The following is a 12839-nucleotide window of genomic DNA, read 5'->3' as shown; positions in this document are numbered from 1 at the left end:
TAAAGGGGATATTACTCTCCAAGTTACTGCATACATTACAAGTTCTTGTTTTCTCTTCTGCATAGTTCATGCTGTTGTAAAAGTTAATAGAGGATGCCCCAAGATTTTCATTTTACCCCATGTCCTTTTTTCCTATTTCATTGTATATTGCAATGATCGTATGAGAGATGACATTACTTAACATTCTGCTGATGGAAAATGAAGCCCGGGATGTGTGTGTGTGGGGGGGTGTTATATCACTGTGATGTAGTGAAACATAAGCACAGCATTTCTAAAGTTAAAACAGTTCAAACTAATTCAACATCGGAAGGGAAAACTTAAATACCTTGCCATTTGGGTAGCACAGTTGCCAGAAAACCTGCAGCTGAAGGGCTCTGGGAGTTTATGATGTTCATGGTGTATGATCAAAACTGACATTGTTCATGTGCTTGTCGGAAACCTAAAGAATGTGCAGGTTTTGAAGAAAAAAAAGTACATGTCAGTTATTCATGAGTTACACTGGGGTCGTCTTGGGTACCCTTAGTTATTGAGCTTGCAAAGTGTGTTGTTTGGATTGTCTTTCAGACAAGACCTCATAGGAGGTTCAGTTTTCCTTGTCTTTACATGTTTTCATGATTTGTCTGTAAAAGTGGGTTATTCTTTGCTGGTTTCTGACCCCAGCAGTGCTGTTCTGCCGAGCTCCTTGGTTTAATAATGTGTGTTTTATTTCATTTATGATACTGAACTTTGGTAGCATTGTTCCGTACGGTTACACCACATCTACAAAGGTCTCAAAGGCTTTAGTTGAATGTTTTTAGCTGGTTTTGCCAAGTATAATGGAGAAAATGAGAATTTTATCGTTCATTAGAAAATGAGTTGGTTAGTTTACGTCCTTGTTTTCTCATTTAAAAAAAAAAGTCAGAAAACTTTCATATTTTGGGGTGATTGACTTCCTTAAAGGGCAACTCTTCCACATTTTCAGAATAGTCCATTGCATGCTTTTTTTATATGTCTAAGTTTGGCTTTTCCTGTTTACCCTGTTGCAACTGAAACTGTTTATAGAAGCAATTCCTATGAAGTTTGCTGTCCAAGTGATTACATGGTACACAGAGCCCTTTTCTTTTGGGCAAACCAGCTAATACGTTATTTTTAGTTAGTGGTTCATTGGAGCCAATAATTTATACTCAAGCTGAATGTTAAAGGAATACATTTTACACAGTGGTCGGCTTTCCTGAGATGGAGTTAAAGGTATTCAGTTTGGCACGGGATTTTTGTACATGGCAAACCAAGATTTAGGGGAGATTGCATGCAGTTTTAAATGAGATGAAAAAACCTTTGCCTTTCTGTTTTCCACAATAGTTTACTGTCCAACTGTCAGAGAATATGATATTCATATGAGTTGTGCTAAACCAGTGCATCATCTTCCATACTCAAAGCTGACTGAAGGAAAGCACTTTTGATTTCTGATTTAGAAGTTAAAATACTTTACATTAAAATTCATTTCCATACCGATTTAGGAGGGGAAAAAAGTTTCTCGCAGTACTAGTCAGAATGGGACAAAACGTAAATTCAGGTGCTCCTTGCGTTCTGTTGCACAAAGGATGGGTCATTTATGTGGGTTTCTCTTTTTGTGTTACTTGCAGTTGTTGAAACCAAATAAATATTAATTATTGTTTTAAAAATCATCTTTGTGCTCTCTTGTGTTGTACACCTTTGTGGCTCATGTTGCATGATTGAGTTTATTGTTTCTCCTTGCTCTGTTTCGCTGCTTGTTCACTAGCCTTAACTTTTGCTTTACGAAATGCATAGTTTCTTAGGAACCTGTATAACTCCAGAGGTGCTAACAAAGAATTAATCAAACCAGACCCCACTGGCTTATCTTTACTCTATCCGTTTGTTTAAGGAAGTGCAACCTGGAGATGCCTCTAAGTTGTCCGTGGTCACAGTGTGCAGCTTCAGTGTAAACAGGGCTGTTTGAATCAGTTTGGGATGCTCAGGAAAAAAAGGAACGTGTTGATGGCTAGGCAGGAATTCACTTTTTTCCCCTCATTTTTTTCTGTTTTGAATTTACTGGGTTTTAGCATTTTGTTGTCCTGCCTTTAAATGAGACCAGGAATAGATGAGCACCACCAGAATGAAAAAGTACTTTTATCACATGTGAATAGATTTAATGAAGTGGTGAGAGATTTCCATCCGTGATCAAAGCAGAGGAAGGCAAATCAAACATCCAGCTTGTGGCACAAGAGCTGAATTTCCTTTTGAAAGCTGATAAAAAGTTGGGTTTGGGATTGTTCATGTTTAGAAACCTTTGTGTGGTTTCACTCGACTGCTTTGTTGTGACCCAGATCATAGTGTATTGTATTCACAGAGTATAAACTTTGACTTGTTATTTGTAGCTAGATTGAAGAGTGTGTTTTTCGTATGCGTAAAGGTTTCAATCAGACTCTTTTGTGCTAGAAATAAAAAAAGCCTTTAGGGCATAGAGTGCTTTAAATATGAATTTGTTTTCTTTTATGCCATATTTGCTTCTGATTTTGCCTGCTTGCTTTTCAAAAATAATGACCTGCTCAATATGTCATTCCAATATTCAGTCAAGGTGTTTGTTAAAGTTCATTTAACAATTTGTAATGTACACTGGTCTTGATTGCGGTCTTTATTTGTATGTAGATTTGTCATTGATTTTTTTCGGTGCATTTTCTGGAATATTGTTACCATTTGGCTGTTGCTACGGTGTAGACAAGAGGGTACGATTCTGCTTTGGCCAGACAAATAATGTTCTCCTTTTTAACTATGGTAGATTATTAGAATGTAATGACTGTCAGGTATAATTGTTTTGTACAAATATTTGAACTTCCAAGCTTGCTGGCTATAGAATGAAAGGGATAGTGTATCCCATCTTTTGTAAAGCACTTTGAGATCAAGGGCTGACAGTACCGTATTAAACAAAACACTGTGGTCAAGTCTGAAGCTTTAACCTAAATTTTCAAGAAAGCAAGTAGTAGAATAAAGTTTGTGTGTATGTTACTTAAAGATTGAAATGTTTGTGTTTGAAATGGGGCTTCTCCAAGCGATGTCTTTCAGAAAAGCAATTACTCTGGATATTTTTGCTGTGCTTCGTTCTCCTGACGGACTCCTTAGTGCCCACGCCGTGCGATAGAGCCTCACCATGTACATCCTGCACAGACGAGGCATTTTGGGTGGGGAAGCTGTTTTTTTAAAAAAACAAAAAACACACACACAAAAAAAAAAGCCTGGCATCACTGTCCTGCTGCATTCCCTCCCACTGACGGAAGATAAGCTGCCTTTGCAAGGCCTTTTTTAAAACCACCAGCTGGTGCTGGTTCACGTGGGTGAGATTCGTTTCCTGTGTTCCCCAGGGCCTGGCACCAACTTGAATCGTTCAAGGGGCGAATGTGATGGCAAAGTGGAAGCACCATCTCCCCCGCTGCCTTCTTCACACCTTGCCTCTCAGAGCCCCCCCGAGGTCTGCTCTGCTGGTGAAATGTCACCAGAACCCATGATAAAAGGAGAGGTGCCTTCCTCAACCCAGGTAAGATCGTGGGGGAAAAATGCAAAGGCATTTAAATGCAAAGTTATCTGTTTAATCAAATTCTCCCGTTAGGAGTACTTTGAATGACCATAATACTTACACTGTGATCTGTTAGCTTGCTTTTTTTTTTTTTTTTTTAAATATAGGTTATTTTATAACTAGAATTCTGTTGAGGCCGGGGCTGGTACTGTCCTAATTTTATCCTTTCTGCCTTACCTCAACAGAACTGGGTTCGAAAAACTGTTCTTATTTTTTTAAAGTAAATTGTAAATGCCTTTGCAAACCATTGCGTGCAGGAATATTAATAATGGCATAAAGATAGGTGAGTGCCCAGTTATCCATTACCCACTTGTGGTGTTTCACATTTGGATTTCTTCTATCTAAATACCGATAGAAGCAGGCTGGATCTCCCTGTTACAGGAATCGGGAGTTTGACATTAAATCCCTAGCTTTCTGTGGCATTTCTTATTCTTAATATTTTTTTAATGAGGCTTTAGTCTCATAAAATAGGTGGAAATGCTGATTTTTTCCTTTGCAAGTCACCTTAGAGCAAAGCGAGCTGGTTGGAACGGCTGGTAGCCGCTTGCCCGGTGGCCAGCAGACCTGCCCAGGCTGCATCATGCCTCTGCCTCATGGAGCGTTGCCATCTGCTGCACGCTGGCATATTGCAAATGCTTTAGGGGGAAAAAAACAAAAAACAAAAAAACCAAAACCACCTTAAAAATCAGCTTTTATTTATAATTTGGGTCAGCAATGCCAGAGAGCGTTGCATAAAAGGAAATAGGCAGGTGGTGTTGGTTTTCTTATGGGCTTTTCTACTTGGAAAGAAAAAAGTAGCTTTATGGGGGTAAGGGAAAATGTTCCAGTTCTGTTCTATCTGCTGGACATTTTCTGTCCAGGGTTTCTTTCCCGTTGGCCTGAGTGGGAGCTACAGATGCTTAGTGATACTAAAAACTGGGTAGTTACCCAGGATATAAGTTGATTACTCTCTTCAAAACACAGAATCTTGCAAAATCCATCCCAGTTAGCTTGGCTGCGTTGCCAGTGAAAGCTCTGTAAAGACACGTAGGGTTGCCAAATCCAGTGATGAGCCTCCCTCAAAGAGCGAGGGAAGGCAGCGATGAGAGCCTGAGCACTAACTACAAAGATGTAAATGCAAGTGCTTGCCTTAACTTCAGTGTGCTTTTCATTTGCAGGCCGCTTACGATGGATTTTTAGCACTTTGGCAGTTTGATAACTCAGATTCGGGTAAGTAGAGAGAAAAATATTATTTTAAACTCTCATTATTTTTCTGCCAGCAGACACTGATTGGTACGTGTGTGTGTGTGTGTTCTGTTTTAGATACGAGTTTCTCGAGATCTGAAGACACAGATATACACCCGGATGGCCAGTTCCTGGACTCAGCCCTGGCCAGGAGGTTGAGCTGTGCTTTCTGCGGGAGGCTTTTCCCCTGCACTGAGGAGCTGAAGGAGCACATCCATGAACATGCTCTCTCCATGCTTCTCCCCTGGGACTTGGTTGGCTGCTCCCGGCCCGAGGGCGTCCCTCCCGGCCAGCTCGCCCGCTTCCACTGCTCCAAATGTCCCGCCAGCTTCACTCTGAAATCCAACATGGACCGGCACGAAAAGACCATCCACTTCAACTGTAAGAAGATGCAGTGTCCTAACTGTGCCAAGCTGTTTCGGGACAAGACAGACTTAAACCGGCACCTTATGTCTGTGCACTCAAACGAGCGTACTTTTGGGTGTCTCTTCTGTGGCAAGGGCTTTGGTACCCAGAAGAACCTCACTAACCACCTGAAAGCGTGTTGTTACCTGGGCTCTGCCCGGTTGGGCGGGTTGGAGCTTTTGGACAGTGTAGGACAAAACGAGGATCCCGAGGAGGCGTAGCTACCCTTGCCTAAACGAGATGCTGCTTTTTAAACTAGGAAAAGTAATTGGTTCCCTTGTTCTCGTGCCGCAAATAAAACCTGCCACAGGTGTAATATGATAGAGTAACTCCCCAAAGCTGATCAGGTCGATAACGTGCTGGTTCCAGACACTCTGTCACTGCAGCCAAGGCACAATTTTTGTGCAAAGATGACTTTTGTCGGTCCGTATAATGGGCACTTTGGCTATCTTATTGGTGTCATCCTACTGCGTGCTTATATTGCCTTAAACATTTTCTATCAGGAGATCTCAAAGTGCTTTATAAAAGAAATGGTGATGTTTTCCTCGTATTCCCTGGGAAAATAACATACCTCTGTTGTTGAGCGTGTTAGCAATAGAATTAATAATAGAATTCAGTCTTCTGAGTTCTGCTCTAGTGCTCTGTCTGTTAGACAACTCGGGCATTTCAGGGTTTTTCAGGTTGAGATTAGGAGCTGTGAAAGCACTGGGTTGCTCAGCCCAATAAGCTGTTTATAAAATCTGGTTTTCTCTGTCATTTAAAGGAGAAAAACATGCTGCTTGTTCACGTGTGCAACAGGGTGTATTATTTGGGCTTGAAAGTTGTTGCAAGGGTTGTATATGTGATGGGTATTACGTCTGAGTACTTTTAGGACTTTTTTAAAAAATATACTGGAGTATGGCTGTGGTCTTCAGGAATTCTGTACCTTTTTCTGACTCATTTGTTTTGTATAATGTAATTAAGTTAACCAAGCTGAATATACGCTGTTGAAACTGAGAACATCCATAGAACATCCAGTTGTAGCTTAGGGTGCGCATACAAAATCAGTAGTGGTTGTTACTGGAGGATAGAAGTCTTGCTCTAATTCCTATTTTATTATGAAATTCATTTATTTTTTTTTAAGATTAAATATTTCTCTTGCTATATATCTACATGTGAAACCACATTATAGTTACTGTGAAATTAAAGTACTGTAATTAAGTGTAGCACTTTCCAGCTGCTCCGTGTACAGCACAGCTTGTTGGCAGCCTGAGCCTCGGTGTTGGGGGGTGCTTTTCTTAGTGGGTGAGAGGGACAGCTGAGGTGACAAAAGCAACTTCTACGCTTGATCTTTTAGAGTTCTTCAGGAAAGTCCTTTCTCATAATATTATTGCATCTCAGGGAGACAAAAATGTGAAATACTTGGTGGCGCGTGAAGCACCAGACTCGAGCAGGAGGTCTGCAGGGGAGAGCTTCTTGCCAAGCTGTTCCCTGTGGAAAGCTGATGGGAGAGATGGGCCAGATCCCTCTGCCCTTGCTTTCCTGGAGAGGGAACAGGTATTTTGTGTGTCGGTGCTGCTCTGCCCATCCCTGCTGGCAGCTGGCTCCGTGCTGAGCCAGGGATGGATTGCTCCAGGTTGGGAAGCCAGAGTTTCCCTGCTTGGCTTCATTCTTACTCTTCGTTTGAGCGAGGTGCAGTTAGAGTTGAGAATATCTTCCTATATAATCAGTGTAGTACACCATACTTCAGTCATTTTTTAAATTATTTTTTTTGCAGTCACATGCATATTTTTTTCTCTATTCCCATTGACATCTTTGGTGTTGTGGATCACGGCTGTCTGCGTACAGTGTACAGTCTGTCAGCTTCCCCTCTTACAGATGTCAGTTTAATTGCTTCGTAATTTATTTTCCTCTTAAATAACCAGAGTGAGGGAGGAGAAAGCTGAGCCAAAAGAGAAAGTTGTGACCAAAATAGGTCTTACCTGGAAATTTGGGAGCAGCATGGCAGGATTTGTCTGAATCAGAAAAGTAAGATGCCAGCAAAAGTAATTTCAGCAAATTTTAAAAGGCTTCGCTCACGTGACAATAGTTAGTGACGTTTCATGTTTGTTCATTTTTCTCATATTTGAGGATTTAATTCAATGTGGAACTATTTTTCTATAGTCGGGTCAGCTCATTCTCTCTAATAGAGGTTTAAGTAATATTTTCCTTGGCCTGTACATCAGAGAGCTTCCTGATTTCAGCTCTGAGAATTTCCAGTGTTTCCCTTCAGGATCAGGAATGGGTTTTTTTTAAATGTTGGAACCATAGGGTATAACAGAGCAGAGGCTCACAGAGTTTGCGTAGAAAACTTTTTTTAAAAGCAGGATTTTGATGATGGGAAGTATAAGTTGGACAGTTAAATTGCACCTTGCTATTTATAACCGTAAATATAACGAGGATTAAGGGGACAAGAATTCTCTTAAAGTTTGTGAATTCTTTGTAATAATCAATTGAGTGTGGTATTTCAGTGATTATATCGTTTTACAGAGTTCCTACAAAGTAGCTTCTTAAAGTTTGTGAATTCTTTGTAATAATCGAGTGTGGTATTTCAGTGATTATATCGGTTTACAGAGTTCCTACAAAGTAGTGCTATCAGGCTGTGTATCACTGGAGCTTTCTCTTCTCTCCAGTCCAGGATGGAGAAGCCCATTTCATTTGACAACCTTGATGAAATAAGTGAAATTACTTGAGATGACAAAACCAAAGGGTTTTTTCAAAGCATTGTCGTGTTGGTCTTAAAACCGCACATCTGTAAATATTTTAGAGGAGTTAATTACATAGATTTTTGCTGTGGCACTCCTTGTATTCCATTCTCCAGTTCTTGGTGTGTTTCTTGCTGTAGCTGTGGCCAGTAGCTGGTTATCTGTGGCACTGCTGTTAATGGTCTTGAGGGTCTTGCTAAAGATTATTTCTTAGGACCTTAATGCTGCTATACATAAGCTCCATAAAATATTGTCATTTAAGACAAAAGATGATACCAAACTTGGGATTATGTTCGTGAAATATATGTGCTTGGGGGTGCATATACAGTGAAAATGTTAACTTTGCAATACAGTTATTTTTCAAACATTGCTGTTGTTTTCCAGGTGTTTACTTTTGTAGATACAAGAACTAAATATCTACAGGTATTTGGTGGGGGAAAAAAAGTAGTTTTCAATAAAACCATAGCTGCAAAAAGTGTTCTGTGACTTTTTAAATATAAGTGTGCTAGAAGCTGAAAGTGGTGTTCTTGGGTGGTTTAAGCAAAAGTCAGCGAGAGGGATATTGAAATCGGAAAGTGTTAGGAGTTTGTTGTTGGAAATGCATGTATGTGTTGGAAGCAGATGGCTATGGGTGTGTGACAGCCACGTGCCGATGGTGCAGGCTGTGCACCTGACATTCAGAGTGGCCTTTTCAGCTTCTACAGTAGCCTTGTAAAGTGAAGGGACGGGTGACATTCAGAGTGGCCTTTTCAGCTTCTACAGGCCTTTCAGCCCTGTAAAGTGAAGGGACGGGTATGGACAGAAAACGAGAGGAGGCATCCCGTCATTCCAGAAATGATGGGCTCGGGTACAGTCTGGCGATGTAGGAAACAGGGGATTTGGTGGAATTCTCTTCTCTAAAGCGCTTTTGCTTCGTAATCCTGGGATCTGGTTGCTGTCGGGATCTCCGTGTCCGTTTTCTCCGAGTGAGGTGGTCTGACCTGCGTGTCCTGCTGGCCCTGCTCTGCACGTGCGGGCTGTTCGTGGTGTCGGGTACCACTGGACGTGGCCTGGGACTGGGGCAAGGAGGGTTCCGTGTCCCCACTTGACTCCCCTTGATCAGCTTACAGCTCGTTTACCTTGTCTAGACTCCATAGTAATGGGTTTATAGTGATCCTGGGGAATACAAGTGTTTGTGTGGCTTATCACTAACGCTCCAGCAGTTACAAGATGAGACCGGAAATGTATTTATCATAAATTGCTTCGTATCCTAAAATTGATACTTGCCGTAGAGGAAAGTGGGCTCCTTGCCTCTGATTGTATAGACAAGGGCTGTCAAATCCAAAGGAGAAGACAAAGCAAAAAAAAAAAAAAAAAATCCAAACTTTTCCTGTAATAGAAAAGAGAGAGAATTTTCATGTTCTTTTATTATTAATTTTTTTTTTAAATCAGAAGACTGGTGTGGGGTAGGAGAAGGGCTGGGTTGTTCAGTTGTCAATGAGAGGTTGCACGAGGCTCTGGGCACTGGGCCATGTGAAAATATCTGCTCGGGGAGGTTCCCAAGTGCGAGGGCACGGCCACTTGAAACCAGCCCTTCAAATTCCACCTGATGGCAAGGAGTAACTGTTACCAACAGGTGAATAAAATATTCTTTAGTGTTCTTTAGTAATATTGCAGCCCAGGTGAGTAGGCTCTTTTTGGGTTTATTTTTCCCCGGGCTAAAAACTTCTGTTGACAGCTTTACAAAGGTGCTGAAAAAAACTCATCAAACCACCCCCCCCCAAAAAAAGCACCTGTAGGATGGAGCACCACCATCACCGAGCAGCCCAAAGCAGCAGCCTAGGACACAAGAAAATAATATAAGAATATTAGATCCAATTCAAACTGCTAATCAAAGGAAGATTTTTTTTTTCCCCCCACAAAGTTGCATGTGTGAAGGGTATGTTTAATTCTGAGTAGCTAAAACAAATGCTGAGACAAAATTCACCTCTCGGCAGATTTTAAGATCTTGAACCATGCTTTTAGTCTGCATTAGAATAATAAAAAAAAAGTCTTAGAATGCTTTTTCTAAGATGAGCTTGTGTCGAAGGGTTTGTTCTGATTATGAAGGGTGGTGGTACCTTGTTTAAAGGTGTCTCTGTAGCATCGTGTCATTTGCACTTTTACATGAGTGCCAAAGGTAGTTACTTTCCACCTTGTTTTATCTGTATGGCAAATGCAAAGTAAATTTTAAAAATAGAAGGAAAATGAAGTCCACAAATGGGGCATTAAACGATGTAAGTACACAAAGTACCGACTTTCTTAAGGCCATTTTTAAGCAGTTGTTTTTCCGTGTCTGATGTAACTCAGGGGCATTACCTGTGGTGTGCTGAGGGCACACAGGGGGCATCCAGTCAGCAGGGCATTTGTGGCAGATAAAACTTTGATAATAATCTAAAAATATTGCAAAGTACTTGGTATATTCAAAGCCATAGAGCAGGTCTGGTATTTCCCTATTCCCTTAGCTCCCCTGCATTGACTGGTTTCATTTACCAAGAGCCATTTACACACCCGATAGCGTAGTTCAGGTGATTAACTAGAACTTGCTTTCTCTTATTCCCTCCGTGTTACAGAAACAATATATTGCTTTGAGAAATAACAATAATTAGGAGAAAAGTGGGTGAAAATTAACATACTAATAGAAAGAAATGGAATTATTAGAAAGTGGAGATTTAAAATCAGATCCAGGTGGACAATGACTTCCAGGCTTACTGTGGGTGGGTGTCCTCGGGGAGCAGCAAATACTCTGTTTTCACCTGTATTTTTTGCATGTTGCGTTTTTCTGTTGTTTGGAGGAGGTTCTGCTGGCAAATTACACCCTTGGGCTCTCAATACCATCCCCATCCCCTGGGTCTGCTTTCTGGGCCCCTCTAAGGAGATGGCAAGAAGAAAAGAATCAACAGTGTTAGAACAGCTTCAAAGAGTTTTTCTCTTTTCTGGTTCAGTGAAATATGAGTGAAGGGGGCCAGAAAACAGTCAATCAAGGGTTTTAAATAGTTGTCTTATAGATAGGTTTGAAGGGTCCTGCTGTAATTCAACATTATGCATCCTTTTATATTCCTGTGTCCGTAATGGTGATGCTAGTTGAGAGTTGGATGATGTAGAGTGTGTTGGTCTTGACTCTCCTATTTCTTCTGGGTGCTCCGTGCTCTCTGCACCTGCACTGAAATGCTCCTGGGGAGGGTGAGGATGGTCGAGCATCATCCCAAAAACAAAACTAAAGCACAGGGCAGCGTCGGGGTGTTACGTTTGTGGTCTTGTGTTTGCAGCTGGCTACTTCTTCTTCCACAAATTATAGTCTTAGGATGTTAGATCTTGATATTGAGGATAATTTATTATAATAAATGAGAATTCTAGCAGATTGTCAGCCCTCTTTATCTGCCTTTTAGCAAGCGTTGGGCAGTGTGTGTTACAGACTGTTGCTAAATGTTTGTGCATTGGCTTGTTCAAAAGTTTCTCTGCTGAGAAAGTATTTGAAGTTCTTAGCTTTAATATGACAAGTGTAATAATATAGTATGACCTTTAAAAAAAAATATAGATGGTTAAGAGGTGAGAGTGTGATTTCACAGCAAACTACTAGTGAAGTAGTAAATGAGAAGACTGACCGTTTTGAGGCATCCTGAAAGTGATCGTTGTGTTTTGCCTGTTCTCTTACAGTCAACGAGTTCACAGTCATCAGGAAGAAGTTCAAGTGCCCGTACTGCAGTTTTTCGGCCATGCATCAGTGCATCCTGAAGAGACACATGCGATCCCACACGGGAGAGAGGCCCTATCCCTGCGAGATCTGCGGGAAGAAGTTCACCCGCCGGGAGCACATGAAGCGACACACCTTGGTAAGGAGGGGGCTGGGTGAAAACAGCCCATTTGCTCAAGTTAAGGATAACAGGAGCTCTGTCTGCTTTAGGTCTGTATTTTTTTTTCCCTCTGGGGCTCCTCCAGAAGCTTCTCCAGTATCCTTTTTTCCCCACTTTTCCAAGCTGTTTTGCTGCCTGTTGATCCTTCTTCTTCCCATCCAGCTCTAACTGCCCAGAGAATCCTGGGCATTAGGGACAGGAGGTGGAATAGCTAATGCTGACTCCAGGGTGGAAAAAAGAAATACGTATTTATTTTTTTAATAGGTTGAATGACTGGGTGCAGAAAGCTTTAAAATAAATCACTCGGCAAGAAGAATTTCAGGCAAAACTACCCTGGTCTGGCAAAGCCTAGTTATCGAAAATAATGTCATGCCTTGTTAAAGTTGCTCAAAAGCAGCTAGGAGGCTGCCTGGAGCCCTTGTCTGGCTTTTCAGAACTTCTTCAGAAATAAAATTTTAAGCCAAATTGTACTTTTTTTCCCAGGAAGCATTAATTTGCCATCCTAAAGTGGTTTCTCAAAGCTTGGTATAGAGGTGATATTGTGAAAGAGCAAATAGTTTCTATGTAATTATTTCAGTAATGCACACCAGCAAGCTCTGTTGCTTCTCTAATTAAGCTTGTAGAGAAAACTTGAATTTTTTTTTTTTTAAAATACATTTACAATACTGGGGATGGTAGTGTGAGGTTCTAGTACAGTGAAGTAGTTAAAAAGAAGAATCCCAAGAGTGTTGGCAGTGTCAGTGACCAAGAATTGGTTTGTTGAGGTCATTTAAATAACTTTTCCCATATTTATATTATCTATATAGATCATATTTATATTAGTAGATTTTGGACGTGAAGAATACCTTACTGGGAGAGGTATGCTTAGAGTAATTAATGTTTTCCTGGTTGTAATTCTCAAAAAGCCACAAAGATCTTTCAATTCCCTCATCCCAGTCCTCTGTGTGTGTCCCCTTGCAGACAGAATCACAAAATGAGTCACAGAATCACATGGGGTTGGAAGGGACCTCTGGAGATCATCTAGTCCAATCCCCCTGCCAGAGCAGG

The 12839-nt window shown here is 41.1% G+C and overlaps 1 protein-coding gene across 1 annotated transcript in view; it reads left to right on the top strand.

Moving 5' to 3' along the window:
• Positions 1 to 12839, top strand: part of LOC106895423 (zinc finger and BTB domain-containing protein 46-like) — a 57745-nt gene that overhangs the window by 25794 nt on the left and 19112 nt on the right. Inside the window, exons 4-7 of the mRNA XM_014954844.1 lie at positions 3357 to 3529; positions 4726 to 4777; positions 4871 to 5173; positions 11596 to 11771. Of these exons, the coding sequence (XP_014810330.1) occupies positions 3357 to 3529; positions 4726 to 4777; positions 4871 to 5173; positions 11596 to 11771 (704 nt within the window). The remainder of the gene's footprint in view (positions 1 to 3356; positions 3530 to 4725; positions 4778 to 4870; positions 5174 to 11595; positions 11772 to 12839) is intronic.

Source organism: Calidris pugnax, unplaced genomic scaffold (assembly GCF_001431845.1).
Source record: "Calidris pugnax isolate Ruff unplaced genomic scaffold, ASM143184v1 scaffold50, whole genome shotgun sequence".
NCBI classification, from domain to species: domain Eukaryota; kingdom Metazoa; phylum Chordata; class Aves; order Charadriiformes; family Scolopacidae; genus Calidris; species Calidris pugnax.
The sequence above is the reverse complement of the archived record's forward strand: the minus strand, read 5'-3'. Positions and strand labels throughout refer to the sequence as shown.